We start from the raw sequence: 27,518 nt of genomic DNA, 5'->3' as shown, positions 1-27,518 counted from the left end.
ACTGAGTGGGCAGGACTTTCTACACGAGATGGATCAGCCACTTTCCATTTCCTAAACCTGGGCTTTCACCAGTTGGAATGGGAAATGTGTGCAATACATTCAGGCCTTGCATCTGCTTCCCTGTGGCCATGTGATGGAACTAACATCAGAGCTTTCCAGGAAATGAGCCTGGTCATCAGGTTGCTGAAAACAAGCAGATAAATAATTGATCGACTCAAATCTGTGTCTCCAAAGATAACTGATAAAAATGAGCCAGCCATCCTCCTGTTTCAAGCAAGCTTGGGTCTCTGGCTAAGAAATCTGAAGATGCAACTGAAGAACATTTTACTCCTCTCTGGCTGAATCTAAAGATCATGTACAGCTACCCAATCTATTCCAAGTTGTTCTCAATAATAGAAAGGGTCTTCACACTCTGGCTCAGACACTGGCTACATCCCATAGCTTCTTGTTACTTCTTTGGTCCTCAGAGCCCTCAAAAAGGTGATTTTCTCATTCACAATACCTTTGTTCACTTTTCCTATAAAAACTATTAATTCCATCTAGTTCTACTCAAACAATTCCAGAAATGTCTCGAAAATTTTGTAATAGATATGTACCGCATCTTTGTTTTTGTTAAATGAACTCTGTTTGCCCTTATCACTAGCAAGAATAATGTCTATTGTCTCTCAGAAGCAGCAGCATGGTACCATTGAAAGAACAGGAATTGTAGTCAAAAGATTTATATTCCAGTTTCAATTCTGACAGTTACTGGGTAGAAGACCATGAACAAATCACTTAATCTCTTATTCATTCATTCCTTCATTTATTCAGTGGCTTATTTGTACCAGTCACTAAGTTAGGTGCTAGAAATACAAAGATACTTAAAGCACATTCTCTGTTCTTAAGGAATTCGTAATATAGCAGTATAGACAAATAGGTAAGCATATAATACAGTGATAAGTGCAATGATAAAATATTTACACAGGGTATTATAAGAACTGAGATGAGAGACCTAGTATAGACCAGAGTTGGAAATAGAAACCAGAAAACACTCCAGGAGGTATCCCTGAGGGGTTCTTAAAATATGAATAGGAGCAGGAGCATACTCCAGATAGGGGGTCTCAACTTGGGGCAAAGGCATAGACTCAAAGTTCAATGCTATTGGCATGAAAGTTCAAAGTAAGGAGTGTATAGATAGGAATCGAAGATGGCCAGGTCATGGAGAAGATTGGGTGTTACATTTAATACTTTGGACTATCAGTGATTATCAGTGAGCATGCTGCAGTACTGATGTGTCATGAATTCTCCACAGGTGTGCTGTTGAAGCTTGATTAGTGTGTAAAATGATATATATTTTTGTATAGTGTTTTTTGATATGTATTTTTTGATGTGATGATTTAAGCTAAAATAAGCCAGGTAATAAGCAAAAGGCAAAGTATAGCATAAAATCAGGCCATGGAAACTGTTTAGAAAAACATTTCAGATCTTTGCTTCATATGTAAAAATATGTAGCTGAGTTAAGATTTCACCCCTGTCGTGGCTGAAGTATATAATGGATTCTCCTGCCGGTTTTGTCAGTTTTCCTCCAAGTAGATGCAATGAAGGAGCTTTCCCTTCTACCACACTACTCACTACTGTCTCTTCCATTTCTCCTGGGGTATGGAAGAGGTTCACAAGGGATTATCTGGATAGTCAACAAAGCTGCAGGACCCAGGCTGCTTTCACCATTGCTGTGATCTAGGGGAAACCTAAGGAACTTGGTATGATTTAGAAAAATAAAAACGCCTGTTTATTACCTCCAAATTTTATCCTCTTCTGGTAAGTAAACCATTTTAACCCAATAGCATCACTGTGGTGAAGATAAAGTGAATATTACAAAAAACAGACTTTTAGCTGCTAAAGAACATTATACTAGCATAGCAATTTGCTATTACAGGGGTGGTTGGGGATGTTAATTATTAGGATAGGCCCTGGTGGCCAGTTGAGTAACTGACCCTTGTTTTTGTCATACAGCTCTCAAGAGGCTGCATGTGGGGCAGGCTGTTTTAGTTTGGGATGGTGACAGAGAAACGAGAACTGTGTGCATGCTCAACATTCCTGTCCTGGACTCCTTAGTCACATTGTTATACTGAGACTGATACTACTCACCCAGTTCAGATGAGGTGGTCCTTTGCATTATATCCGAACTCAGTTATCAGCAAAACCATTCTGCGACCCATGTGTAAGAGTAGACTTCAAGGGAAGCGGCTGTGTTCTGAGGGTCTGATATGAACCTTCATTCAATGTTTTCATCTGCAATTGTGGTCCCTACCCCCATGATCAGCATATGGAAGCTGACAATGCTTAAAGTTATCTTTCTGCCATTATTTTGACTGTACTTACTCTCCTGTTTCCTTATTTAACCAAGTAGTGTCTTCGTGTCAATCTGCACTTACTGACATAATATGGTAGCCAGGCAGTCTTTGAACCCCTTCATGAGTAATTCTTTCTCCGTAACACAATCTAATTCTGCTGGTTTTTAGTTTCTGTGGCCATGTGGAGGATGGAAATGGATAGTACACTGGCTAAAGACTGAAGGAAGCTGTTGCCATGGTCCAAGTAAGATTGTCATTTCATTCCCAGGACCTTCTAAGGAACTAAGGATATATCTGTCACGAACTCAGTGAATCAGAATCTACAGAGCTAAAACGATACCTGAGGTTGAATGAGTAGTGGCAAGGACAAGGACTTTGAAGTTAGGTAAAGCTGTGTTCAAATCTCAGCTCACTCATTTAAATTACATGACTCACAAAATAAAAATCCTCCCTGGACCTCTCAGCTAACAGTAAAATGGGGATGCACCTACATAAAATACTTAGGTAATTAACAGATGAGAAATATCCTGATGCTTTTCTTCCTAGATGGCACAGGAACTCAGAAAAGTCCAATTAAATTGAAGCACTTAAGTTCAAGATGAGAGCAACAGCAGAGATCTTCCAAAGTATGAAAAAGAAAAACTGGTAATTATTAGTGTGAGAAATGGAGAAAGAATGGAAATTGAGATATTTAATGTGAATAAATTCTAAAGACTGAAATTAGGAAAAAGGGTCGAAAGGTCAGTTTAATGGTTTAAGAGTTAATTCAGTTTTTAAAAGCTAGATATTCTTAACCAATCTGAAACATTTCCTTTGACCATTTTCCCACTTATTTATGTATCTGCTCATCTTACCCTACCATCTTACACCTCTAAGATTAAGTGATGAGGGTCAGCTTGGTACATTCAGTCCCACAGAAAAGCAGCAGGATGATCTAAGTATCCAATTTGCTTGTGGTAAGGTAGGAAAAAACCAGAGCTCTTCTTTTCTCCATTGGAATCCAAACTGTGACAAATGAGGCAGAAAGACATCAAGTTTGAGTGAAATGTTTACATTTATATTGAAATATGCACTAAAACAGAATGAGTTCTACTAGTCAATGAAACTTTGCCAAAGCAGAATCACAAACTTCTATTGGGGAGGTCAGTCAGCCAGCAGCAGTGATCCCCAAGTACACCAAGAGGCAGCCTGGGAGACCCCACTCCAAAAAGCCTCCTTTCAAGAGACCCTAACTCACTCCTCCCACATGCACCCACACAGATTTAGGAGCGTGGACATGTTCCACATTTTTATATATTTTTAGTTTCTTCTTCACGGCAATAAATATAAAATTGGCAATGCTCATACACCACAGCACAGACAGTATTTTAGGCTTTAGCATACAACTGTAAACAGTGACTAAGTTAAAAAAATAAAAAAGCATGAGAAAGTTGGAATTTTAACAAGACAGAATTCTTAAGAGCAGGGCATAAGCTACTCAAGATTTGTTTTGCTGAGTTAAGGTTTTTGACAAAAGATTCAGGTTTAGGCAGATGCCCTCAACAGTCCAAACAGGCCCAAGGTGGTAGCCAGAGCACTGCCCATAGCTGTCTAGAATATTATGGACAGCAAAACAATAGGTCCTAGATCACTCCACTCAGTATACCTTCCACCTGCCATATTCAGGATGTGACCACAGAAATCTTTATACTGCCATCACCAGCTGCCATCTAGCGCAGTGGGAATGGGTAGGCAAAGGAATTAAAACTTGCTGGGGAAAAAAATAGAATACCTGTGCTAGCTGCCTGGAAAGTTGGCCCCTTAATCACAAAGACAACTAGGACATTTCACTTGGACAGTACATTTAAGTTTTACATGTACGTGTGTGTGTATGGATGAGAAATCCAAAGATTAAGCATTAAGTTCTGGCATTGTAGCAAACTGGGATGTCAATCAAAGAAAACCAGATGAACACTTTGCCTGAAGTAGTGCAAAGCAAGCTGGCAAGAAATAAAAGTGGACTCAGTATCTGCACATTAGTAATGAGGCAGACTTTTATTTAAAAGGATAGTGGTTCAAATACTATTGCTTGAATAGCTCTGGTAGATAGAAAATGTAGTAACATCCGAGGTTTATACACATAAGCAAGGAGCTGAAGGCCAGCTCACAGAGAGATATGTAATCCTTAGCCAAGAGAAGCTCAAAGCCTATGCTGCCGAAGTAACCTAATGGGTTTGTAAGACCAACTCCCACCCTCTGACAAACAGAAGACCTGGATAGGAAACTGTCTTTTCACACACAAAATTGTGGCTTAATTTAATTCTCCTCTCTAGAAGTATACCTCAGCTAAGAGAAAAAATCTGTCTTGAAAAATTCAAGAACCTGGGCTAATAAAATTAAGAAAGAAATTTCAATATAGTAAAAAGTTTAGTAAACACCATGTGTACTTTGTTGTTAATGAAGACATGATATATTTAGAAAAGTATGTTATTTTTTTAAAAGACAAAAAAAAAAAAAGATTCTAAAAAGAGGATTGACAAGAAAAAAAAACCAGCCCAAGTTCTCTCTCAATCAGAAGTGGCTCTTAGCACAAATCAGCAACCTCCTTCCAACACATAAAAGCACTGCTATTTGCCTTGCAAGCGGAACATACAAAATATGCCTTAATTACTGAACTTGAATGTTAAGCAGAATCGCTGCAGAGCACACTTGGATGAGTTAACTTCAATACCCACCTGGTCCAGTTAACAATGTTTATAGATCCAGTTTGAAATATTTCATAGGTATATTGAACAATAAACCTTCTATTGTCTCATCATTTTTTAAATGGCAGTTATTGTAGCTCAAACAAACCATTTAAGATTAAAAAGAGCTCTCTTAAAGAAATTCTCAGATGAATACATTAAGGAGAAGTCTAAAAAGTTAAACAAACCTAGTTCTTTTTTACTAAACTGGTGGGATCAAATAGAATGTCTATTCTAAAGAGCAGCTTCACTTGTTTCCCCATGAGAAAAGGCCAATTTTCTGGACTGATATAATTTAAAAACTAAGCCAATTAAAAAATAAAATACACACCTTAAGACACTATAAAACTTGAAATAATGTCAGGGCTAATTGAATGGGAAATGAGTTCTGATTCCCCGCCCCCAAAAGGAAACTGTAACAGGTTTTATGAGAAAAACAAACAAACCAGAACTCTGAATGTGGATAGCACTACAGACTCTAGAGCACATAACACCACACAAGAATGAGTCACACATCAGTAATATCATCATGAGACTAACTGGCTGGGGACTTATACTTCCAGCAACAGAGCTCCTAGGTCAAAAATGTGTTAAAAGCTTGTAATGTCAACAAGGACCAAAAAAGGGCGGGGGGAAGAGGAAAGGCTGCATGCATGGGTCTATTATAGACATGATATTCAGCAGCATAAAAAAAATACCCTCCACAGAGTCACCCCAATAGGGAAAAACCTATTTTTCACTGCTAAGCTTGGGAAAGATTAAGAAAGTGGAACAAACTCACTTGTAACTATAGTATCTCCCACATTTGAATGACAAGTATGCCCAGTCTGCTATTATGTTGAAACACTGAGATTAATTGAGCAAAGTAAAATAAAAAGGCTAAATTATGAACCTTCAAAACTGGGGGAAAAAAATCTGCTTTAAAGCCAAGTAGGTGTGATTCTGATCACTATTATATGTGACATAATCCACAGAAAGGAAGGCCAAGAAAAGAATCTTCATTTTGTTCAGTACTGAGGCTTGATGTTGTCCTAGGAAAAACAGCGATATTCAATGAATGTATCACACATACAACTAAAAAGTCCCCTTCTGGTTTCAAATTTAAACAACAATCTTCCTTGGCTAATTCTTCGGTGTCGAACAAACCTTCTATGTACAGGATCAGTTTAAATCCCTCCTCCCCTTCAAACACTAGATATGAACTTCCAGGAACATTCTACAAAGCAAAGTGCCTTAAGAAAGAGAAGGATTCTGTAGTGCCAGTGACATAACTGATCTGAGGAAGCTGGGATGCCATTAACACTGATGAGAGCCAGTCAGGCAATGGTGGTTTGTTTCTCCTCAGGTGTTTCCTCCAATAACTGCATGATCAGTTCATGGAGGGGTTTGCAGATCTTTGCATAGCCCCCTCCTGTGAGATGTAGAAAATCAAACATGTCGTGGCAGGAGATGGCACCGTCCGAGTGCACGAAGCCCCCATCAGTATCCAGGAGTTGAACATTGGCAAGCTTCGGTAGAGAAATCTTGAGGAGCTGGTTCACCTTGGCATTCTTCTGCCTCAAAGGGTTGGGCTTCTCACCTCGAGGTAACAAACCCTGGGGCAGAGAAAAACATAAGATGAGAAGAGTCACTTGCTTTTCTCTACTTATTTATTTGTGATTTCAAGTACTGGAACACCTGCTCCATTTGGCACTTTTTACACCTTTGATTTCTGAAACACTGGACAGACTGGTTAAATAAAAGTTCTCTGACCATTTCTTCTCAGTTTCTTCATGAGTTCCTATTCCTTCTCCTGTCCCTGAATTGCGGGTATTCTTCAGGGTCTTCTCCTTGGCTCATTGCTCTTCCTATGCTAAACACTTTGGCCCAGATCTCTTCCTAGAGCTTCAGAACTACATACTGAACATCAGCTATAGTACTAAAACTGAATGTTCCTGAGGCATTCCCAACTTAACATGTCCAAAAGCAATTCATCATCTTCCGCCAAACTATGCTCCTACATTCTCTATAACTGGTCATTCCAACATCCCAAGTCTTTCATCCTACATACCTTATTTATCATTGAATTACTCAGCTTTTGCACCCTAGATATTTTTCTAATCCACTCTTTTTTCTCTATTCTAATGATATACATTGCTATATAATGTATATATATCTTATATATACATATAATGGGAACTTAACATACTATTCACCTCAATTAATATAAAATATCCTGACTGGTCTTTCTACCTCCAGTGTTGTCTTCCCTTCACATCACTTTCAACAGTCGCCAGAATAATCCAGCTCAAATACACATCTATTGATTAATGCCACATGGAACCTGCACTACCACACATGAGAAACAAGAGCTGGAACAAATGCTGTCTTGATGAATCAGAAACACACAGCATCTGGTAGGTTAAAAAAGAGATGTGTACTAAATCTGTTTTTAACTTATATGTTAATGATCTCATATAATTTTCAGATAAATCAGATGTCTTTCTACTATAGTAAATAAAAGCCTGGTCTCATATGGCAAGAGCAAGGTTTTAACATCTCAAACTAGAAATGGCCTTTACAGATATTGAATCTGTCATAAAATTGTCAGATATACCGACCTTTTAGTTGGTTTACAGCTAATGACGCCACACACCCAGTTAGTTATTTAGGCAAAAATTTTGCCCTCCATTTCTCCTATAGAATATGGCAAGAGATCTTATTTACCAAAAATAGATTTTCTGTGGGTATTCTATTAAAAGAAAATATGTTTTTTGTGCCCAGAATAAGTACTTGTTCGTGTCTGTTTAAAATTTTTTCAGCAAAATGTTGGGGCCTTGATTACCAATTTATTGTGTGACTGTATAGTTCCAAAAGAGAATTATGACTGCTACCATAGTCTATCTCCTTCTATCCTTGTTAAGCACCTCAAAAACATCATAGATGAGGTTACCCTAAACCCTAGATTATATGACTGTTAAGTATAAGGGTTTGCATCTAATAGTTAACAAAACAGAGCAGCCCTCAATGCTGACATATCAAAGTCTGCTTGAGATACAATGAGCAACCAGGAAGGATGGTCAGTGAACAATTAAGTATATACTTTGTTCTGACTTTCAAAGAATACCACGGCAGTCAAAACCATAAAGAATGATTAAGCCTCAAGACAGGGCACCATACCTATTTTAATTTTCAAGCAAGGATGAGAAAAATAGTTTATGTATTTTCCTTAATATATGAGTACTAAGGATATGCCAACATGATTTTCCCTATAAAATTGCTAAAATATCATGTTGAAACAAAAAGATAAATATGCTCCTAATCCCTTTACCATGTAATAATTATTTTAATTGTTGCCTTTTTCAATCGTGTGTGTGTGTGTGTGTGTGTGTGTGTATATATACTTTTAAGTAATTCTAAATATAATATACATACTCAGTATTCCAACTTTTCACTTAAATGTATCATAAATTGTTTTCCCATAGTCCTCAGAAGTGTCATAAGATTACTGCTATTATAGTTAATGTCTTATGCAATCATCTCTCCATGCAGTTGACTATTTAAGTTATTGTCAATGTTTTAGTATTATAGGTAGAACCACTGTATACCACAAATTGAAAAATCTGGTTGAAACGAAGAATATTTATGGAGAATTTATTCAGCAACTTAATGCAATAAATATGTCCTAAGCAACTACTATGTACCAGACACTGTACTTCAGAGGTGGACTCTGTAATTCTTTCTGGAATAAGGCAAAATATAAACAAGTACACTATATGAAATACCATAAAACCAAACCAAACCAAACCTAACCTGGCTCCCTAGCACCTATAAAGTGAAATCCAAACTCCTAACATGGCATACACATTACTACATGACCCGGCTGTGGCCTCTTTCTCCTAACCATCCCAGTCTCAAAACTATATTCAATGACAATCCTAAAATTCTTCTAGCCTTCTTGTTCACTAACTCAGCAAACACATACATGTATAAGCCTTTGATCATTCTTTTTTTTTCTTAATGCCCTCTCTTCTTTCCTATCCCCATTTGTCTAGAGACCAATTAATTCTTTAACACTAAACTCAGATATTAACTTTTATGTCTAAAATACATCCTGTTCTCCCCTTACTCCATTAGCATATGGTATAATTATTCTCTTTTTATACTGCTGTGTCGATCTACTAGACTGTGAGCTTCTTGAGAGGGACTATGTCTTTTCATTTTTGTATGTGCAAGACTTAGGACAGTATCTTGTACACAGTAATCCTAATGTTTGTTGAATAAATGACTACCTTCTTAACACTATCTCATGAAAAACCTAAATACATACCAGATTTTGCTAAAACACATTTTTAGTTGGGGTAAAGATATCTATAGGTAAACTTTTACATTGAAATAGAAAGCTGTTTATCTCTGAGACCATGAAGACTTAATGCTTTAATTCTACAAAGAATAGCAATTTCTGTTAAAGGTAAGACTATAAAATACCTATTTTCTTGGTGACAAAATCTCTGATGTGTTAGAGAACTCAGAGATTCTAACAAATACACCACCTTTAACATATTAACAGTGGAACGTACGTAACAACACATCTAAGCTAATCCAAAGCCAGGTCTAATAGAGACTCAGGACTAGGACAAGTCTCATATGCAGCTTTAAAAATTATCAAAAGACATTAAAAATAGGTAAGTAAGTAAGTAAGTAAATAAATAAATAAGGCTACCTGAGACCACAAAGAGGATTTCCACTTCTAAACAAGGATGAGCAGATAAAAGATGACCCCACAGCTGGTCTGAGAAATGATGAGACCGGTAAGACAATGGGATATATCAGAGAAAAGTTTCTCAGCGGTATCATAAGCTGCTTCCACCTAGATTCCTTATATTCATGAACGATCATATTTCTAAAAGATTCTTCACCTGACCTAATAACATCACGGTCTCTACCCACCCAAAGACTACATACCAATACAATGATTTTGGCCTGTGGCTGCCTTGTGTTGATAAGTTGTACGATGGCCTCGATTCCACCTGCTACTTCTTCTGCCGTATTTTCATGGTTGTTTGTTCCTACCCAAACAACAATGACCTATAATTCAGGGAAGAAAAATAGGGGGAAGGGGAGATAATTACCCAGGAATAAAGGAACTTCTCAAATGGTACTGGATATCTTCAAATGAGCAGCCACCTTAAAACACTAATTCGTGCCTCATATATATTAGGATAAATTCCAAGGAGATTAATTCAGAAATAGTAAAATAGTAGTAGAAGGAAATAAGAGAATTCTTTCATCGCTGTGGAGTTAGAAGTTAATCTCTTAAAATCCAGAAACTATGCATAGATAATAAATTCAATGTATAAAAATAAAACCTCTGCATGTAAAAAAAAAAATTAAAGTGAAATCTAAGAAACTTGGGGAAAAATATTTGCTACCCCCATCATAATGGGTAATGGGTTAAAATACACAGTTGCTCTCAAGGAAAAGAGTCACTGCAGTGGATGCTGGAAGCATTTTTAACAGTTTTTTCTCTTTAAAAAATCATTTTACAAATGTGGCTGTCACCTAGAAAAATACATTTTAGATGACACACAAAGTAACTTTCTACCCTGTCGCAAAAAAAAAAAAAAAAAGAAGGCATGAGTTTTTCTATTAGAGAGGCAAAAAATAAAGTATAACTAAAGCAACTGTTATCAGTGGCTCGGCTTTGTCTTTTTCTCTGGGGTTGAAAAAAATTACATGCAGGACATTTTAATGTAATAAGGTACTGGGTACATGTTTATGGTGAACCTTTGTTCACATATGCTTCAAATTTTCTTCAGAAGAACTTGGAGGCTTTGATTATCAATTTGTTTATATGGTTAAACAGATCTGAAATTACTTCCTTAAGTGAATTTTGGCCCTGCTCCCATGGCCCACCTCTGAGCAACTTTCTACTCATACTGCCTCACATTCACATTAGCGCCAAATCTCTTCCTACAACTGAAGAAGGTAATTATAACAATTATAAATATCATCCAAGCAAGCAATACACTGATTTCTTAATTAAATATGTATTTGGAATGATCTAAAGCAACGACAACATCATTTATCTTAAAGGGGCATGAAGCAAAGAATAGTGAATAATGCTTTAAAAAAGCAATTTTTTTTTACTATCAGTTTCAGACAATTTATCTGAAAAAGACTTGAGATTAATGATATTCTTTAAAAAGTAAATTTCATTTCACCTTAGGTTTAATATTCTCCAGTTCTCCATTTTTTAGTCTCCACAAAACATGTCTTGTTGTATCTCCCCCAATTCCAAAATTCAGTGCATGGAGTGGGGAAAAAAGCTCTCGCCATATCTAAAAAGAGAAAAACGTGATTTATTTAAGCTAAAATTATTGGGAAATAAAATTTCTCAACTGCAATGTGTTGTAAGGCATCTGAAATAACAATTTCCATTTTCTGTATTTGAACATAACACTGCAAATGGTGTTACAATTTGAAGGGCTTTGAAGATGCCACTGTATAACTCAGTTCTTCATGCAGCATTATGTCTCAAGAACTGAGTCACACCTCAACTTGATGTCCCTTAAGAGGTAGCAACATTTATAATTGCCAACTCAATAAATTCTTCTTTCCTTTTATTCCACCATTTAAAGCAGCGGTCCCCAACCCTTTTGGCACCAGGGACCAGTGCTCCTATGAGAACCTAATGCCTGATGATCTGAGGTGGAGCTGAGGCAGTGATGCTAGAGCTGGGGAGCGGCTGCAAATACAGATGAAGCTTCACTCACTTGCCCGCCGCTCACCTACTGCTGTGTGGTTCAGTTCCTAACAGGCCATAAAGTGTTACTGGTCCGTGGCCTGGGAGTTGGGGATCCCTGATTTAAAGGAATAGAGAAAAGCAGAAACATAATATGAAAAAATTTAAAGGGCTGGAGCCAAAAAGAAATAAAGCTATCTTTTATTTTAAATTTCCCTTGGAAGAATGCCCAACCTTAAAAAAAGATTTGGAACAGCTCACTACAAAATAGCAATATAAGAAAATTGTAAAACACATATAGTTAGAATTGAGAATCATAACTAGAACAAACAAAAATGAGCAAATATAAGTAAGAAAATAGTAAAATACAAATAAGAATTGAAAATTGTGACTAGAATATAATAAATATAATGTAAAGCTTCTTGGAAGCCAAGGCAAAAAAAGAAGTTTAGTTTTTAAAAAAGGCTAATATTTTTGGTCTTGTCATGCTTAGTGGCACAAAGAATCCCATTAGGTAGGTCTGATTTTCCTTATACTCTGAATTAGAGCTTCTCTAAAGTATCATGCATAAATCTGTAGGTTCAGCTCAAAATAAGAGTCTGCTCGCAATGAATGGATTTACATTAGTAGCCAAGAGCCACCCCTACCCATCCCTTCCACATTTACCTCACACTGCTGCATTAACTGCACCATGGAGTCCCCCACAAACAGTACATCAGGCTCTTTGTCTTTACAGTCCAGGACAAATCTGTTGTGCTGGTGTGAAGAACAAAGAAAAATTAGAAACTAGCACTTTCCCTGTGAGGTTTCTTGGCCTACCCAGAAGTCCAACAAGTTATTCTGTTGTTAAACATTCTATTTGTCCCTAAAGCTGATTCCTCTTGATTAGCTATTAACTGCTGGAAATTTCTCCCTACTCTTACCATATTGATCATTCCAGTATGCTTAAGAAAACCAGAATTTTACTGAAACTAGAATAGAAAAATACATTTAACATGTTTTTTAAAAATGTATCTTTTCTTCAAACTTTTTAAAATTTCAGAAATACATACAGAAAAGCTGAAGTAAGACCACAAACACCTTTATTTCCTCCACCTATATTCAACAATAACATTCTCCATATTCGCTTTATCTGTTTATTTGCTGATCCATTTGAAGGTAAGTTACAAACATGGATTCTGTGTCCTTAAATATTTTAGCATGCATCTCCAAAGGACAGTGTCTTACAAAATCACAAAACTATTATCACATCTAAGAAAATGAACAATAATCCCATAATATCTAATATTCAGTTCATATTCAATCTTTCCACTTGTTCCAAGAGGTGGATAAAGTATTATATCTATTTTTTCTATCAAGAGGTATGTATTTTGCTTGGATGTTTTTAATATGCAAATGTCTCTGCAAATGTCTGTTAACTCCAAATATGAGACACTGGCAAACTAGGACTCAAGCCTTTTTCAGTCTAAGCAGTGGTAAGTTAGTTCTGGAATACTTTTCTTTGCTCTAAAGGCACAAGACACTTTTTAAAATGGATTTTACCCATCAATAATAAAGGACATAGTTTAAATTTTTATATTTAAATTTTTATATTCACCCATCAAACAAATGTACACAATACTTGAGGCAATGGGTCTCCAACCCAGTTCTAGGGAAAGGTCTGAATGCTGTTTCTTTTTCTCAAACTACCTTCAATTATGCTTCCCCTAAGAATTAAGGTAGTTACTATTTAAGTATATCTGCTGATAATACCAATGGCAGATGACACTGTGGTGAAACTGAGCTATTCATCTGCTACAGGTGAAAATACAAAAATACTTCTGACAATTTATTAATTGTCAATTTATTTGACAATTTATTAAAACAGTTCCTCTTTAAGATGCTAGGATTTAGGATTGCTTTTTCTTTTTTCTCATGTTCATGTTTTGTGTAAATAATTTTTTTTTAAATTACTACTGTTTGAATAAGTTTTTAAACTGAAGGGATAAGATGAGCAAGAATAAAACTTTAGCTCATGAGCAGGTGCACTTTCACATTATGTCAACTCTCTACTGCGTATACTATATACAGTGCCAACTACCTTTCAGAACTCATAAAATAGCTCATTTATAGAATGTCATGGAATTCAGTCTCTGCTGTTCTAAAAGTTCTAGTACCCTACATTTTCTTTTTAAGTATAAAAGCAGTTGCAATAAGTTTGGAAAAATATAACAAACAGATCGAAACAAAACAGGTATAATCCTACCATCTTAACTCAGTAACTATTACTATTTGGGGGCATTTTCTTCTCATCCATTTTTTTACATTAACCTCCCACCCTTTTTATATAGTTGAATCATTATGCATACCTTCTTCTGGCACAACTATCTGAGGACAAAAAAACCTATGTTCAAAGTCTGGCTTGTCTACTTTCTAGTCCAGTGACCTTAAGCAAGCACATAATCTGAGTTTTGTTTTTCACACCTGCTGGCAACTGTTTTAGAGTTGAGAAGATGAGAGTTGTGAAAAGGGTCCAGCTTTTGGCTGGCACCTAGTAGGTACTCAATAAATAGCAGTCATTATAACTGTGCTTAATGCTATACTACAAATATTTTTCCATGTAGGTATGTGATTTTCAGAACCATAATTTTTAATGGCCACATAACATCCTACTGAATGTATTCACTGTCACACCCATTTTTAATTTTTTTTTTTTTAGCTTTCTCCAATTGATAGACTTGCCAGTAGCCATTTACTGTGAAGAAGAAATTTATACGTATTTTTACATTTTGGGAATTCTTAGGTCAAAGGGGATTAACATTTTCATGGATATTTCCAACTTCTTAACAAAAGAGCAATATTTATATTGACTCTGGCGATATATCAATACTGGTTTTCCCATACTTGTACCTGCACTGGATATTAATATTTCTCTGCCTATCCCCCTATTGTTTTAAGCTGTACTTTTGAGAATTAAAAAGTTAAACACTTCCTGTCATGTTTATTGAAATACTTATTTAGTGGTACCTTACGGATATTTTTACTGATACTGTAACAAAAATATCAATGCTTCATCTTTAATATTTACTGTAAATATTTTCCTCAAATATATTTAATATTTACTGCAAGTATTTTTACTGATACTGTAACAAAAATATCAATGCTTCATCTTTAATATTTACTGCAAATATTTTCCTCAAAAGAAGGCTGCTGAGCCTTTTTTCTGGTTAATGTTTTGATATGATTTATATTAAATTTATCTACAGTCAAGTCTTTTAATAACACCCTTAAAAAACCTTTTACTATGGAAAATATTAAACATATACAAAAGTAGAGAGAGTACAATGAACCTCCATGTCCATATAGCAATCATCTAACTTACTGCCCTGCCAGTTATTTCAGTCATTCCCCAACTATTGCCCCACCCATCCTGATCGTTTATTTTGAAGCAAGTTGAGGAAATATCATTTCATGTATATTTCAGTGCGTAAATCTTAAAGGATTAAATATATAACCACGATACAAACTCTATTCCCCCCAAATTAATAGTAATTCTTTATTTAATATCAACAAATATCAACAAGTAACAAATAGTAATTCTTTATTTAATATCAACAAAAAAAACACTGGTTATTTGTTGATATTAAAAAAATACTTGTTTTAATCATGGTTTTTAAAAAAGTTTTTGTTTTATAGTTTATTTTCTTTTAAATCAAGACCCAATTGTTTCTTAAATCCCTTTTAATCTACAAGTTCCTCCTCCATCACCATCTCTTAAACTTACTTTTTAAGGACTGTAACTTTCTGACTTATAGAATCTCCTGTAGTCTGGATTTTGTTGTCTGCATCCTTGTGGTGGTGGTGAACCTGTTCATCTGTTCCAGGTAGTTCCTGATATGTGGTAGGTAAGTTTACAGTAGGGTTTGATATTTTGGCAATACTTCAAGGGTAGTACTGAGTATCACTTCAATACTTGTTTTAATCATGGTTTTTAAAAATGTTTCGAAATAATTTTAGATCTACAGAAGAGTTGCAAAGATAGTAAGAGTATGCCCATATACCCTTCCTCAGATCTTACATCTTACATAAGCACGGTACATTTGTTAAAACTAGAAAATTAACACTGGTAAAGACTATAAACTAAAACAGACTTTATTCAGATCTCACCAATTTTTCTACTAATGTACTTTTTCTATTTCTAGAATCAATTCAGGAAGTCACGTTGCATTTGGTCTACATGTCTCCTTAGTCTCTTCCAATAAGGGAATTTTTTGGTCTTTCCTTGTCTTTCATAACCTTGATGCGATGTTTGGTAGATATCTTCTGATATGGGTTTGTCTGATATTTTCTCGTGAATAGACTGAGGTTATGGATTTTTCTAAGACTACCACAGAGGTGATATGCACTTGTATTACGCATCAGGGGGCATATTATACCGATATGACTTATTACAAGTAAAGTTAACATCAATTACTTGGTTAAAGTGGTGTTTGCCACCATTTCTCTACTATAAAGTGATTATTTTTCTTTCCATACTCTATTTGTTAGAAATGAGACACTAAATCCAGCCCACACTAAAGGTGGGAGGGATTAAGTTCCACCTTCTGGAGAGAAGGGTATTAAAACAAAAATGGTTGTATGATAAAACCACCAAAGTAATTTACAGGGAAATGCTTTGAGGCTAGACAAAGATACTGCCTTCTCCTTAAAGTTGTGTCCATTAATTATAGTATTCGTCAATGTATCTTGCCTGCAGTAATTATTACTATGGTGTTCTAATGATGATTTTATTTTCCCTCTTTCTTTCTATCTTTATTAAATTGTTCTGTAAAGATTTGTACCTCCTTCCCTACTTATCCATCCAATCATTTATTTATAGCAGACTGGATTAATGAATATTTATTTTATTCTTTGTTAAAAACCAATCATATCATCATTTATTATATTGCTCAAATTTTCCAGCTTTGCACTTAGGATGTTCTTCTAGATTGGTTTCAAGTAGTCAAAGTTAATATTGTCAATAAGAAATCTAGTATCACATGTTTTCTATGTGATGCACTGAGGACACATCACTTTAGCGATATTTCTGCCATTCATTTTTTTCCTTTTCTTTTTTGAGTACTTCCTTACTTTCTTACACTACAAGATGCTCCAGGCTTATCTTTCTTTTGTTCTAGTTGCAGAAATCAATCATTTCTCCAAGAAGCCCTGGTCCCTTTCACTGGAGAACTATATTTAAAAATCAAGTTCTGTGTGTGTATTTTAATATTTAGTAAAGTTAGTCCTTCCACATTATACAACTTTTTAAAAAAATTTAATATTCACTTTTTTTCACTTGACTAATTTTTTCCTAGTCATTGCTAATTTATGCCAGGAACAACAAAGGCATCTAGTTTTAGTTACTACTTTTAATAAAGTTATAAATGACCTAAATTTCCATCAATGAGAAAATGAACAAATCCATTCTAGTATTTTCATACAGAGCAATGAAATACTATTTAAAGAGAGAAAATAAACTGCAGCTATCCTTTTAACATGTATGATATACTGAAGAAAAATATATTCAGAGAGATACTACTTACATAAAATATAAAAAATGCAGGAAATACTATGTTATTTGAAAAAAAATTGTATTGAGGTAACACTGGTTCATAACGCAAGTTCCAGGTGTACAACACTATAATTCAATAACTGTACACACTATAATGTGCTCACCACCAAAGAGATTACATGAAAAAAATAACAAATTTAGAATACCGGTTTGGGAGTGGGGAGGTAGGACAGGGAAAGAAACGTGATCAATGAAGAGTATACAGAGAATAACAATTCTATTAGCAATGTTTTTTAGGATGAATAGAATGCACCGATGCTCAAAAATATTTAATAATATTTTTTTAAAGACATAAACAAACAAGGAAGATTAAGTAAGAATAACCAAGTAGTTGATCCATACGAGAACAACTGGGAAAAAATCTAACTACGACTCCAAATAAGTTAGATGATAGACTGATTTTTAAGCTTGGGAAGAAAATAACAGAAAGAGACCACTACACAACTATAAAGAGTATAAAAACAATCACTAAATACTAAAACTTGAAACTAGAGACTTAAAATCATACAGATTTGTTACTTCAAAGAGGTAACATGATTAGAAACAGATAAAGGTTAAATATAGTTATTATTAATTGAACAGTTTATTAAAAAGAAGCTAAGAATACTGAAGAAGAAAATGCTAAAAAAATAATAATAATTCTAAAAAAAATCAATGGGACACATCAAGAAGACAAAGGAGCCAGCTTAAAGGGATTGCCACTTGCTAAACCTGGGACAATTTGAGCTTCAAAATTACAATGGCCTATAACCCAGTGAATAAAATAGGAACCAATGGGCCCATACTATAAAAAAATAAGAACTGGTTTAAGCTAACACTATCTTAACCAAGTGATCAAAGTTAATACAACAGGTCCTCAAATAAGGTCACTTCACACAATACTGTTTTCTTATAATGTTGATAAGATGCCGTAGGAACTTAGCTCTTGTTTATATCAATTAGCGTATAGTAAAACTGGTCTTCATTATACATCATTTTGCTTAACGTCCCAGAACCTACTGACAATAAGTGAGGACGAGATGTGACAAATAAATGCAATGTTTGATTCCAGACTGGGAAGAAAATTGACACAAAGAACATTATTGGGACAACTGGAGAAGTCTGAATGTGGTTTTCAGATTAGGTAACAGATAATATCGATGTTAAATTTTCTAATTTTAATAACTATACTGTAGTTACGGAAGCTTGGGAAGACAATAACAGAAAGTTATAAATAAATAAAGTTATAAATATCATTGTTCTTAAAAAATAAACAAATATTTAGGAGTAAAGGGACATGAAGATTGAAACTTATTCTCAAATGCTTCAGAAAAAAAAACAGTATTTTGGTATACATACAAATAGATACAGACACGATAATTAGATGTGGCAAAATGTTAAGTCTAGATGAAGGATATAGGGAATTTTTTCTAAAGTTTGGTAATATTTGCCTAATTTTGAAACTACTTCAAAATTTTAAAAAAGCTTAAAAAAAGGACTATTGTAGAGACATTATCTTTTTAAATTAACAGAAGGCAATTACCATGCTTAAAAATATTCCTCAGGTCCAACATCAGATAGTGATTAGGTATGATGTTTCTAATGTTAGGCTTTTATTTATAGTAATAAATTCTTGTTGACCAGTAAAAACATTGTTTTGTACCTTTGGTCAAAAGACTCAAAAATTGAATAGACTCATCTCATGTGAATAATACATGTGCACTTTCTTTTACCTGAGACATCCATCTGTCATCTCCTTGAATATCTTCTGCTGCATGTGGAATGGCTGCTGGGTTAGAGTCTCCCTGGCTCATTCTACTCCTGAGAAAAAAAATGTCTGTCATGTTCCATTCATTAAAAGGAGCATTTATTTGTTACCGCTTAAAGACTACATGTCAGATTTTAAATCATAATTTAAGTTTCATTATGGTTTTGCCTAGAAACAAAACAACTAGACTTTTATTTTCAGTAGAGACGAGTTCCAGGACACAACTGCTTCAAGTCTTATAAATGTCCAACATTACTAAACTTCCAGACAGGTTTGAATATCATTTAGGAATAGTGTATTACATTTAAAAAATCTGTTTTCAAGTATATATTTTACATCTATGCTTATTTTTCCTGATTACATATTACTATACTACCAAATGACACAAGGAATTAGACACTTATAGTTCAATAAAATCTATACTAGAGTCTTTTAGGCTTACAGAGTTACACAATTACTACAGCAATGATTAGAATTCACTGGTTACTAGCACCGCACAAATAACTGTATTACATATCATGATAAAATTAGTCAAAGGCTTTGGTTTCTGACAAATGTTTACTAGATATATTTTATTTTTGACAGGTCTCCGCTAAGAAAATTTTATTAATAATAAGCCAAAATATGGCATCTGGTGGTGAAGAAGAAATAAATGAAATTCAGACATTTTAGAAATGCTAATCTTCTAGAAAGACAAATGAGAAACCAGACTGTTTTCAAACAACTCTACTAGAGCTATTAGGCTCAAGAGGTCACTTGGCAAATGCAAAGGATGATGAAAGAGAAAAATCTTTTTTTTTTTCCTCCTATTATGAAAAAGGAGGGAATTTTCTTTCTTTTGCCATCTTCAAACACAGCTAAGCTTTCTTGGAAAGAGGATTAAACTGTATCACTCATTACACAGATAAGCTCAGTTCTGAATGACGTTTAAGTCTAACAAAAATTAGGCTTGGGTTTAGGCCCAAACCTGACTGAAAATGTAAAATACAATCCACGCCCTGTGTATATATTTCTTTAGATTATTAAAATTTGCAACTATCAGAAAATAACAGCTATCTATGAAGTACTATATGTGCTATGTTTTATACATACCACCTCTAATTCTTACAAAAGTGCTGTAAAATGAGGAAAACGAGGATTGGACAATTAAGGTAATTTGCACAGGAAATAATGTCACATCTGGCTCACTGATTACAAGCCAGTTCATGGTGACTCCCAAAAGGAGTTTTTATAGCTAACTATTTCATCCAAAAGACATATGTAAATACTATACAGAACTAAAAACAGCAACGTAAAATATAAGAATCAGGAAGAGCTGCAAGGTGGATTTGTATATTCTAATGAGAGTATGTATGGTGTCTATTTGGGATTTCACTAAGAAAGGTATGGAAAAATTAAAAATTAAAGGAAAAAAATGATTAAAAGGGTTAAAACAGTCACAAAGAGTTGGTTAATTTGGGGGTTTTGCTTTTGTTTCTAAGTCCATAAAAGTCTGTATCTTCTATATAAAAGTTTCTTTGGGTCTAAGTTCAAATTTAGATTTAGTCTGGCTATTCAGGTCAAATATGACATGATGCTTAACAATAGTTTTAATTTAAACATTACCATTCTTCTCTACTGATCAAAAACTGTATTAGCCTTGAGACAGACAAGAGGCAACCAACTTTTCCCATCTTATGGATTCCAAAATTAGATATATAAAGAAAAATAATAACAAACAGCTCCAATTTCCACTAATTGATAAAGCCTATTTCCTAACTTTTTAAATAGATTTAAGGAACCCATTTCGTTAGCTTTCATTTATTTTCCCACCTGGGTAAACACTTAACATGTTAGGTATTTTGAGGCAAAAGTTAACTAACAGTTATTTGACAGTATAATTGAGAAATCACAACTAACAGTAGAAAAATAATTCTACTCTTACTTTATGATTATATAACTAAAACTTTTTCCACAGTGATCAGAGATCCACATAACTCACAAAGCTATTACCCCACTAAATCTAGTACCTCTCTTCCCACTTACATATTACATTATTAACCATCTTCCCCATGCTACACTGTACATCTCTGTATCTACTCTGCGACTATCCATTTGCACCTCTTAATCCCTTTGCCCTTTTTGCTGTCCCTCCCCAAACTCTCCCATCTGGTAGCCCTCAAAATATTCTCTTTATCTATGAGTTTCTTTCTTTGTTGTTATTTTGTTCTTTAGATTCCACGTGTACATAAAATGTGATATTTGTCTTTCTATATCTGACTTATTTCATTCAGTCCAACACCCTCTAGATCTGTCAAGGCAGTTACTTTTTCCATCCCCTCCCTTTTAGTCTGTGTGTCTTTTAATCTGAAGTGAGTCTCTTGTAGGCAGCATATGGAGGGGTCTTATTTTCTTATCCATTCAGCCACTCTATCTTTTGGTTGGAGCACTTAATTCTTTCCCATTTGAGGTACTTGTTGATAGGAATGTAGTTATTATCATTCTTTATTCATGCTTTTGATACATGGTTTTTCTTCTTAAAGAAGTCCTTCCAACATTTCCTGTAATACTGGCTTAGAGTGATAAATTCTTTTAGCTTATTTGTCTGGGAAGCTCTTCCTCTGTCCTTCGACTCTAAATGATAGTTTTACTAGATAAAGTATTCTTGATTGTAGATCCTGGGTTTGCATCACGTTGAATGTTTTGTGCCAGGCCCTTCTGTCCTGCATAGTCCTGCATTGTGAGAAATCAGCTGCCAGTCTTATGGGCGCTCCCTTGTAGGTAACGAACCGCTTTTCTCTTGCTGCTTTTAAGATTCTCTTTGTATTTAACGTTTGACATTTGAATTACGTGTCTTGGTGCGGGCTTCTTTGGGTTCCTCTTTCTTGGGATGCTCTGAGCCTCCTGGGGTTGTATGTCAATTTCCTTCACCAGGTTAGGGAAGTTTTCCATCATTATTTCTTCAAATAGCTCTTCAACATCTTGTTTTCCTTCAGGTACCCCTATGACATGGACATTTTTACATTTAATCGTGTCCTATAGGCTCCTTAAATTATTATCACAGCCTTGGCTTCTTTGTCCTTGCTGTTCTGATATAGTGTCCCTGGCTTCCTCATCCTCTATGTCGGTGGTTCGATCCTCTTTTTTATCCACTCTGTTGAGTCTATCTGATATACTATTCATCTCAGATAATGTGGTCTTCATTTCTGACTGGTTCCCTTTTATAATTTCTATTTCCAGTTCTATATATATATATTATCTCTTTGTTACAGTTCTTTACAACCAGTGTTTTGAACTCTGCGTCTGTTAGATTGCTTGACTCCATTATTCCTGGAGCTCTGTTCTGTTCTCTCATATGGTTTCTGCTTCTTTGTCTTACCATTATGGCTGCCTTTATGTGTCTGTTTCTACATACTAAGCACAGCTCCTAAGTCTCCCAGTCTTATTAGCGTGGCTTTGGGTAGTAGGTGTCCAGCGGCACAGTCCTGAGAGGGGTCCAGCTGCAGGCCAAGTTTAGCCTACCTTGTGCCCCTCTGGAGCCACCAGTTAAGATTCAGCAAGCAATCCACAGATGTCATGCTTATAGTTGCCTCAAGAAACCACACCAGAACTCAAGGCCAGCTGCCACCAGTGTGAGTCTTGGAGTGGGCTCAGCAAGGTGCATCGGACTCGCCCCGAGGACACAACTGTATGTGGCTTGGGTAGGACCGTGAGTTGGGGGAGGAAGAGTTTCAGGGAATCCTCTAGGGGGAGCCACCTCTGTTATCCAGTTTGATGACATCTCAGCTATGGTGGCACTGGATCTGTACACTGGGAGCGGCGGGAGGGCTCAATAGAGGGACAATGTATACTGCCAGCACTTTTGCCTGAGAGAAAGCCTTGCCTCTGGCCCTCGCTCCAAGTCAGTTTCCCACTATAAGTCCCTGGTTCCTCCTGAGCAGCCTACCTGGCGCTGGTGCTCAGAGCAAGCAGGTTGGTCACTGCGAAAGTCCGCTGGCGACACAGCCCCTTTAAGAGGCATCTGCAGTGCCGGCTATCGCTGCCCCAGTCTCTGTCCCAGCCTCTGTCCTACTCCGCGGCTCAACTGGGTAGCCTCGTCCGGTCTTCGCCATTTCCTACCTCCTCCCGTTGCAGGTTGATTAATATACTCTCTAGTTGTAGTGTTTTTGTTCATCTAGATCCCAAGCGACTTTGCTTGCTGTTTGCTCAATGTTTCTGTCACTACTTTGATTTGGTCTCAAGAGGATGAACAAAGCCTCTATCGTCTATGCCATTTTTCAAGTCCTAAAACTATTTTTACCGGGGATTGTTTAAAGCAGGGGTCCCCAACCCTTATTGGTCTGCAGCTGTTAAGAACTGGGCCACACAACAGGAGGTGAGCAGCAGGCAAGCAAGCGAAGCTTCATCTGTATTTGCAGCCGCTCCCCAGCACTAGCATCACCGTCTCAGCTCCACCTCAGATCAGGCATTAGATTCTGATAGGAGCACCAGTTCCTGGTGCCAAAAAGGTCAGAGACTGCTGGTTTAAAGAAGAGTGACAAACTGTGACCATGAGGTATCTTCATAATAATATGTATTCAAATACATCCCTCACCACTTAAAAGAAAAAATGCAGGCCCTTAAATTCATTTCAGTTCTAGGGATACAATGTACTTATCTTGTTGAAAAACTTTAAAAGAATTTTGACAACTGGAAGGTGTCTAAAGGAAAGGAGCCAAGATGGGAGAAATGTGAAAACCTGTCATATTAAAAACAGTTGGGAAAAAATTGATATGTTTAGAACCTGTAGAAAAATTGGTTGGGGAAGAGGAAAACAGGGGGCATAAATAGTTGTCAAGGTATTCAACCGTTACTAGGAAAGGCTATTAGGCTTATTCTGCATGTTCCCCAAAGAGGAAGACAGGGCCAAGAGACAGAATAATACAGTGAGGCAAATTTCTAACAAATATGACTACAAAATGACATGGCTTGTATCTCAAGACAGATTCCTACAAGAAAGATTCAAAGACAGGCTAGGTGAACACCTAATAGAAAAGCATAAAGTAAAGTAATGCATATGAGTAAAGACTGGTCCAGATTAGTGGGGTCCAAACATTTTTTAATGTTTTAGAATCTTGAAATGCACCTCTCTATATATTTATAAATTAAATGTGAATTACTGTTAACTTGTATATTGTACTGTTCATTATATTGTTAATCTATATTATAACATGTACATGTATCAATAAGGTTTACTTTTTTCCTTTTTTACATAAAAAATAAATGAAGAGAGTTCTAAATTTTTCCCTGTATTACAATGGATCATGTTATGCATCCCTGGGAGTAGACATACTCTACTTTCAAGACCAATGATCTATATAAACTATAGAATCATCAGAGTTCCTCCAACAGGTAAACTGATCTAAAACAATAACTGCAATTAAGATTTATTAAGAACTTACTATTTACAAGATATTGTGCTAGGAGCTTTGTTATTTAAATAAAAACTAAAACTCAGTTTTAAGGAACCTGCTCCATGATAGGGAGAGCCAGAATTTGATCTCTGGGTGATATCATTTTAAAACCTACTACTCTTAAGCAAAGGACATCAGGCTCTATACAAAAAAGAGTATAAGAAACAATGATAAATTCTAATTTATTAAGTCAATTACTTTTATCTTTTATTACTACTTCTCCGATTTAATGGCATTCCCTGAACAAAATACTTTCATCTTGGTCTTAAATTTTTTCATGGCAAAATGAAAAAACTATATGGGTAAAGAAACTGAGGAACAAAAATGTCACTTATCTGAGGCTACCAGGCAGGTAGAACTGGGAGAAGATAACACAATATTCCCAATTATCTAGTCTGTTTTTTTGTTGTTGTTGTTCGTTTGTTTTAACTATGAATTCAATGTCATCCTCTTCTTCCTCTAAAGGGCAAAGTATCTGAGCAAAAATTTGTTTCTTTGTGCCTTCAGACACTTGAATTTTGTATTATTTTGCCAAATCAAAATCTTACAATACAAAGTAGCTTTCAGTTTTACCTACGCCTATGGCTTGGTAACATTTTTAAACATAGGTAAAGAAAAACAGCCAGAAACCCATGCAATCTCTTTAAGAGGCTGGAAATGTACAAACTAAGGGACTATGCATTTAGCAGATGCAAATAATTTGGGAATTAGATAAAATAAACTGTTGTATTCTTTACAATAAAAATGAAGAATGAATTTTGAGCTATCCAGGGAACAACTGTGAGTAAGTCACCAAAATCTGAGTGATTTGGGGTTTGACTCAGGCTGAGAGAAATACTGTAACATAGTGGTACTGGGTAAAGCTGTGATCTATAAAGTACTAACTAGGGAATTTGACTCCTATCTCACCTTACTGATTCATAAGTTCCTGAGTGTAGCATCAACTTCTGACATCACTAACAGCAGGTTCAGTTAAAAAATCCCAGCCAAATGGAGATAAAGGCCTGAAGAACACCAAGTTTTGTTAATTGACCAGGAAAGCTTTGACTGTCCATTAAAATTAATTCTGTGGGTAGATGAAGAGTAAAAGACTTGCAGAGCATTTTCCTATTTTCCTGAATTTTCTATCTTCTTTACTTAACTTGGACTACAAGAGCATAACAGCATTATTTCTAGATGATTATACCAGCATGGTGTAGTGGGTCTAAACAGAAATCAGTTTTAACAACAAAGAATGATAAATTTTCAAGCTGAGCTGGATGTTTCTTTAATTCAACCAGGAAACAGATGTAGGAGGAAAGTTGCACTAAGAATGAAAAGATTTAGAATGTTTCCACTTTGACCTAAGACTCTTCATTTTGTCTCAGAGGCAGTTGGTAGGTAGAGTTATTCTGAAGGAGAGAGGCAGGCTTGATCCTGAATATCCTGCCTCAGTGGGCTGGTGGGTGAGTCCCTGGGGTTCCAGCACATCCATAATTTATTATCAAAGGCCAAGCTAACCAATTAAAGCACAATGATTTCCTACTCCTCCCCTGTTCCCCCGCAAGGAGGCAACCTTTATATCAGAACAATGTACCCAGAAGAATCTAAAGACACAGGGTAGACAATTCTCCGTATTTTCTCCTTCCTCTTTCTGCACACCTTTACCTCCTCTCTCCCAATTTAAAGTTTTACAAAATGAGGTCCTAGAGTAGGTTCTGATGGTCTTCCATTTCTCTGTGGGTAAGCTCTAAAAAGAGGCCAAACTTCAAATGTTTGATTTTCTTAAAGTTTATACATAAATTATGAAAAGCAACGCTGGCCTGAGAGCTATGAAAAGCAGAACAGTGGGTCGACATATAATGGGTTTGTGACGAACCTATAGGCCAGAAGGTTCAGATCTGGTAAATGGACATGGACCGGGTAAAAAACACCTAATAATACCTGTCCATTGGCAGGTTTAACTAACTGTTTGACCTTGGGCAAATAACCAACCTCGTGGGGCCCTATCTCTGAAATGAGGTGCTGGACTGGCTAGCCCTCCAAGAAATAATCCCTTCTGAGTTGTAACAGTCTATGCATTTTTAAGATATGTTAGAGAAAGAAACAGAGAAGTTCCTAAAGAATTGAAATTTTTTAACAAAAGGGGGAGGAAAAAGTGCTCAAAAAACAACAGAATAATTGGGCCGGCGTTAAACGCCTCTCAGACAAGAGGAAAGAGAAAAGGAGGGTCAGAGGTACAACACTGGGGATGGAGGGAAAGGCAACAGCTGAGACTAGAGGCAGAAGAGTTGCTACAAATGGTGCTGACAGCGGCGAACCACCCGCCAAAGGAAGCTGGGGGTACAAGGCGGCCTCCACCAGGGGGTGGAGAGGACGGTGCGCCCCGCCACCGTATTCCTCTACGGCGAAAGACGAGGTGGAGGAGGCGGCCAGCGGCGGAGGAGAGTCCACAGGTTTGAGGGTGGGGTGTTTGAGAAAGGCGCTAAGAGGGCCCGCGAGCGACCTGGAGGTCCGGGGGCAGCGTGGGCGGCTGGGGAACCAACGCCGGGCCCAAGCATGGGGAGCGAACGCGCGCGGTCCCCTAAGGGTCGGCAGTAGGGGGTGGGGGAGGGGCCCTGGAGGATGGGGGAGGGGAGGTCGCGGGCCTCTCACAATAACAAATCGCAGTCCCTTCCAACCCCCAACTCTAAGCCACAGGTTTCCCACAACCCTGGATACACTCACTGAGGCAGAGGGTCCGTGTGGGCCCAAGCGGCTGAGGCGTCGGCGGGTGGCGCGTCTGTCGCTCGCTCAGTCCCGGCGGCCCCGCTCCAGCGCGTCCCTCCTCGGGCCCCAGCACCAGCAGCAGCAGCAGCACCCCCACTTCCGGTTCCCCTGCCACTCAGGCAAATGGTTTCCGGAAGTCCCGCCCCATCCTGCCCGACTGTAGCTTGGCTCCCCGCTGCTTACTTTCCCTCTCAGCCGGCGCTCGCTGCTGGCGCCCAGGT

At 36.6% G+C, this 27,518-nt stretch overlaps 1 protein-coding gene across 2 annotated transcripts; it reads right to left on the bottom strand.

The window, feature by feature from the left end:
• Window positions 1-785: 785 nt before the first annotated feature.
• PAFAH1B2 (platelet activating factor acetylhydrolase 1b catalytic subunit 2) lies at window positions 786-27,390 on the bottom strand. 2 transcript variants are annotated; one of them, XM_039887983.1, is made up of 7 exons: window positions 27,256-27,390; window positions 19,083-19,170; window positions 12,447-12,536; window positions 11,260-11,376; window positions 10,001-10,123; window positions 9,759-9,827; window positions 6,515-6,651 (listed from the first exon to the last, which is right to left on the bottom strand). In XM_039887983.1, the coding sequence occupies exons 2-6, from the start codon at window positions 19,161-19,163 to the stop codon at window positions 9,786-9,788; spliced, it is 453 nt and encodes a 150-aa protein (XP_039743917.1). In that variant the 5' UTR covers window positions 19,164-19,170; window positions 27,256-27,390; the 3' UTR covers window positions 6,515-6,651; window positions 9,759-9,785. The 2 variants fall into 2 exon arrangements, with proteins under 2 accessions (XP_039743916.1, XP_039743917.1); XM_039887982.1 differs by lacking the exon at window positions 9,759-9,827 and having other exon boundaries at window positions 786-6,651.
• Window positions 27,391-27,518: the final 128 nt, after the last annotated feature.

Source organism: Pteropus medius, unplaced genomic scaffold (genome assembly GCF_902729225.1).
Source record: "Pteropus medius unplaced genomic scaffold, Ma_sr-lr_union100, whole genome shotgun sequence".
NCBI lineage: Eukaryota > Metazoa > Chordata > Mammalia > Chiroptera > Pteropodidae > Pteropus > Pteropus medius.
The sequence above is the reverse complement of the archived record's forward strand: the minus strand, read 5'-3'. Positions and strand labels throughout refer to the sequence as shown.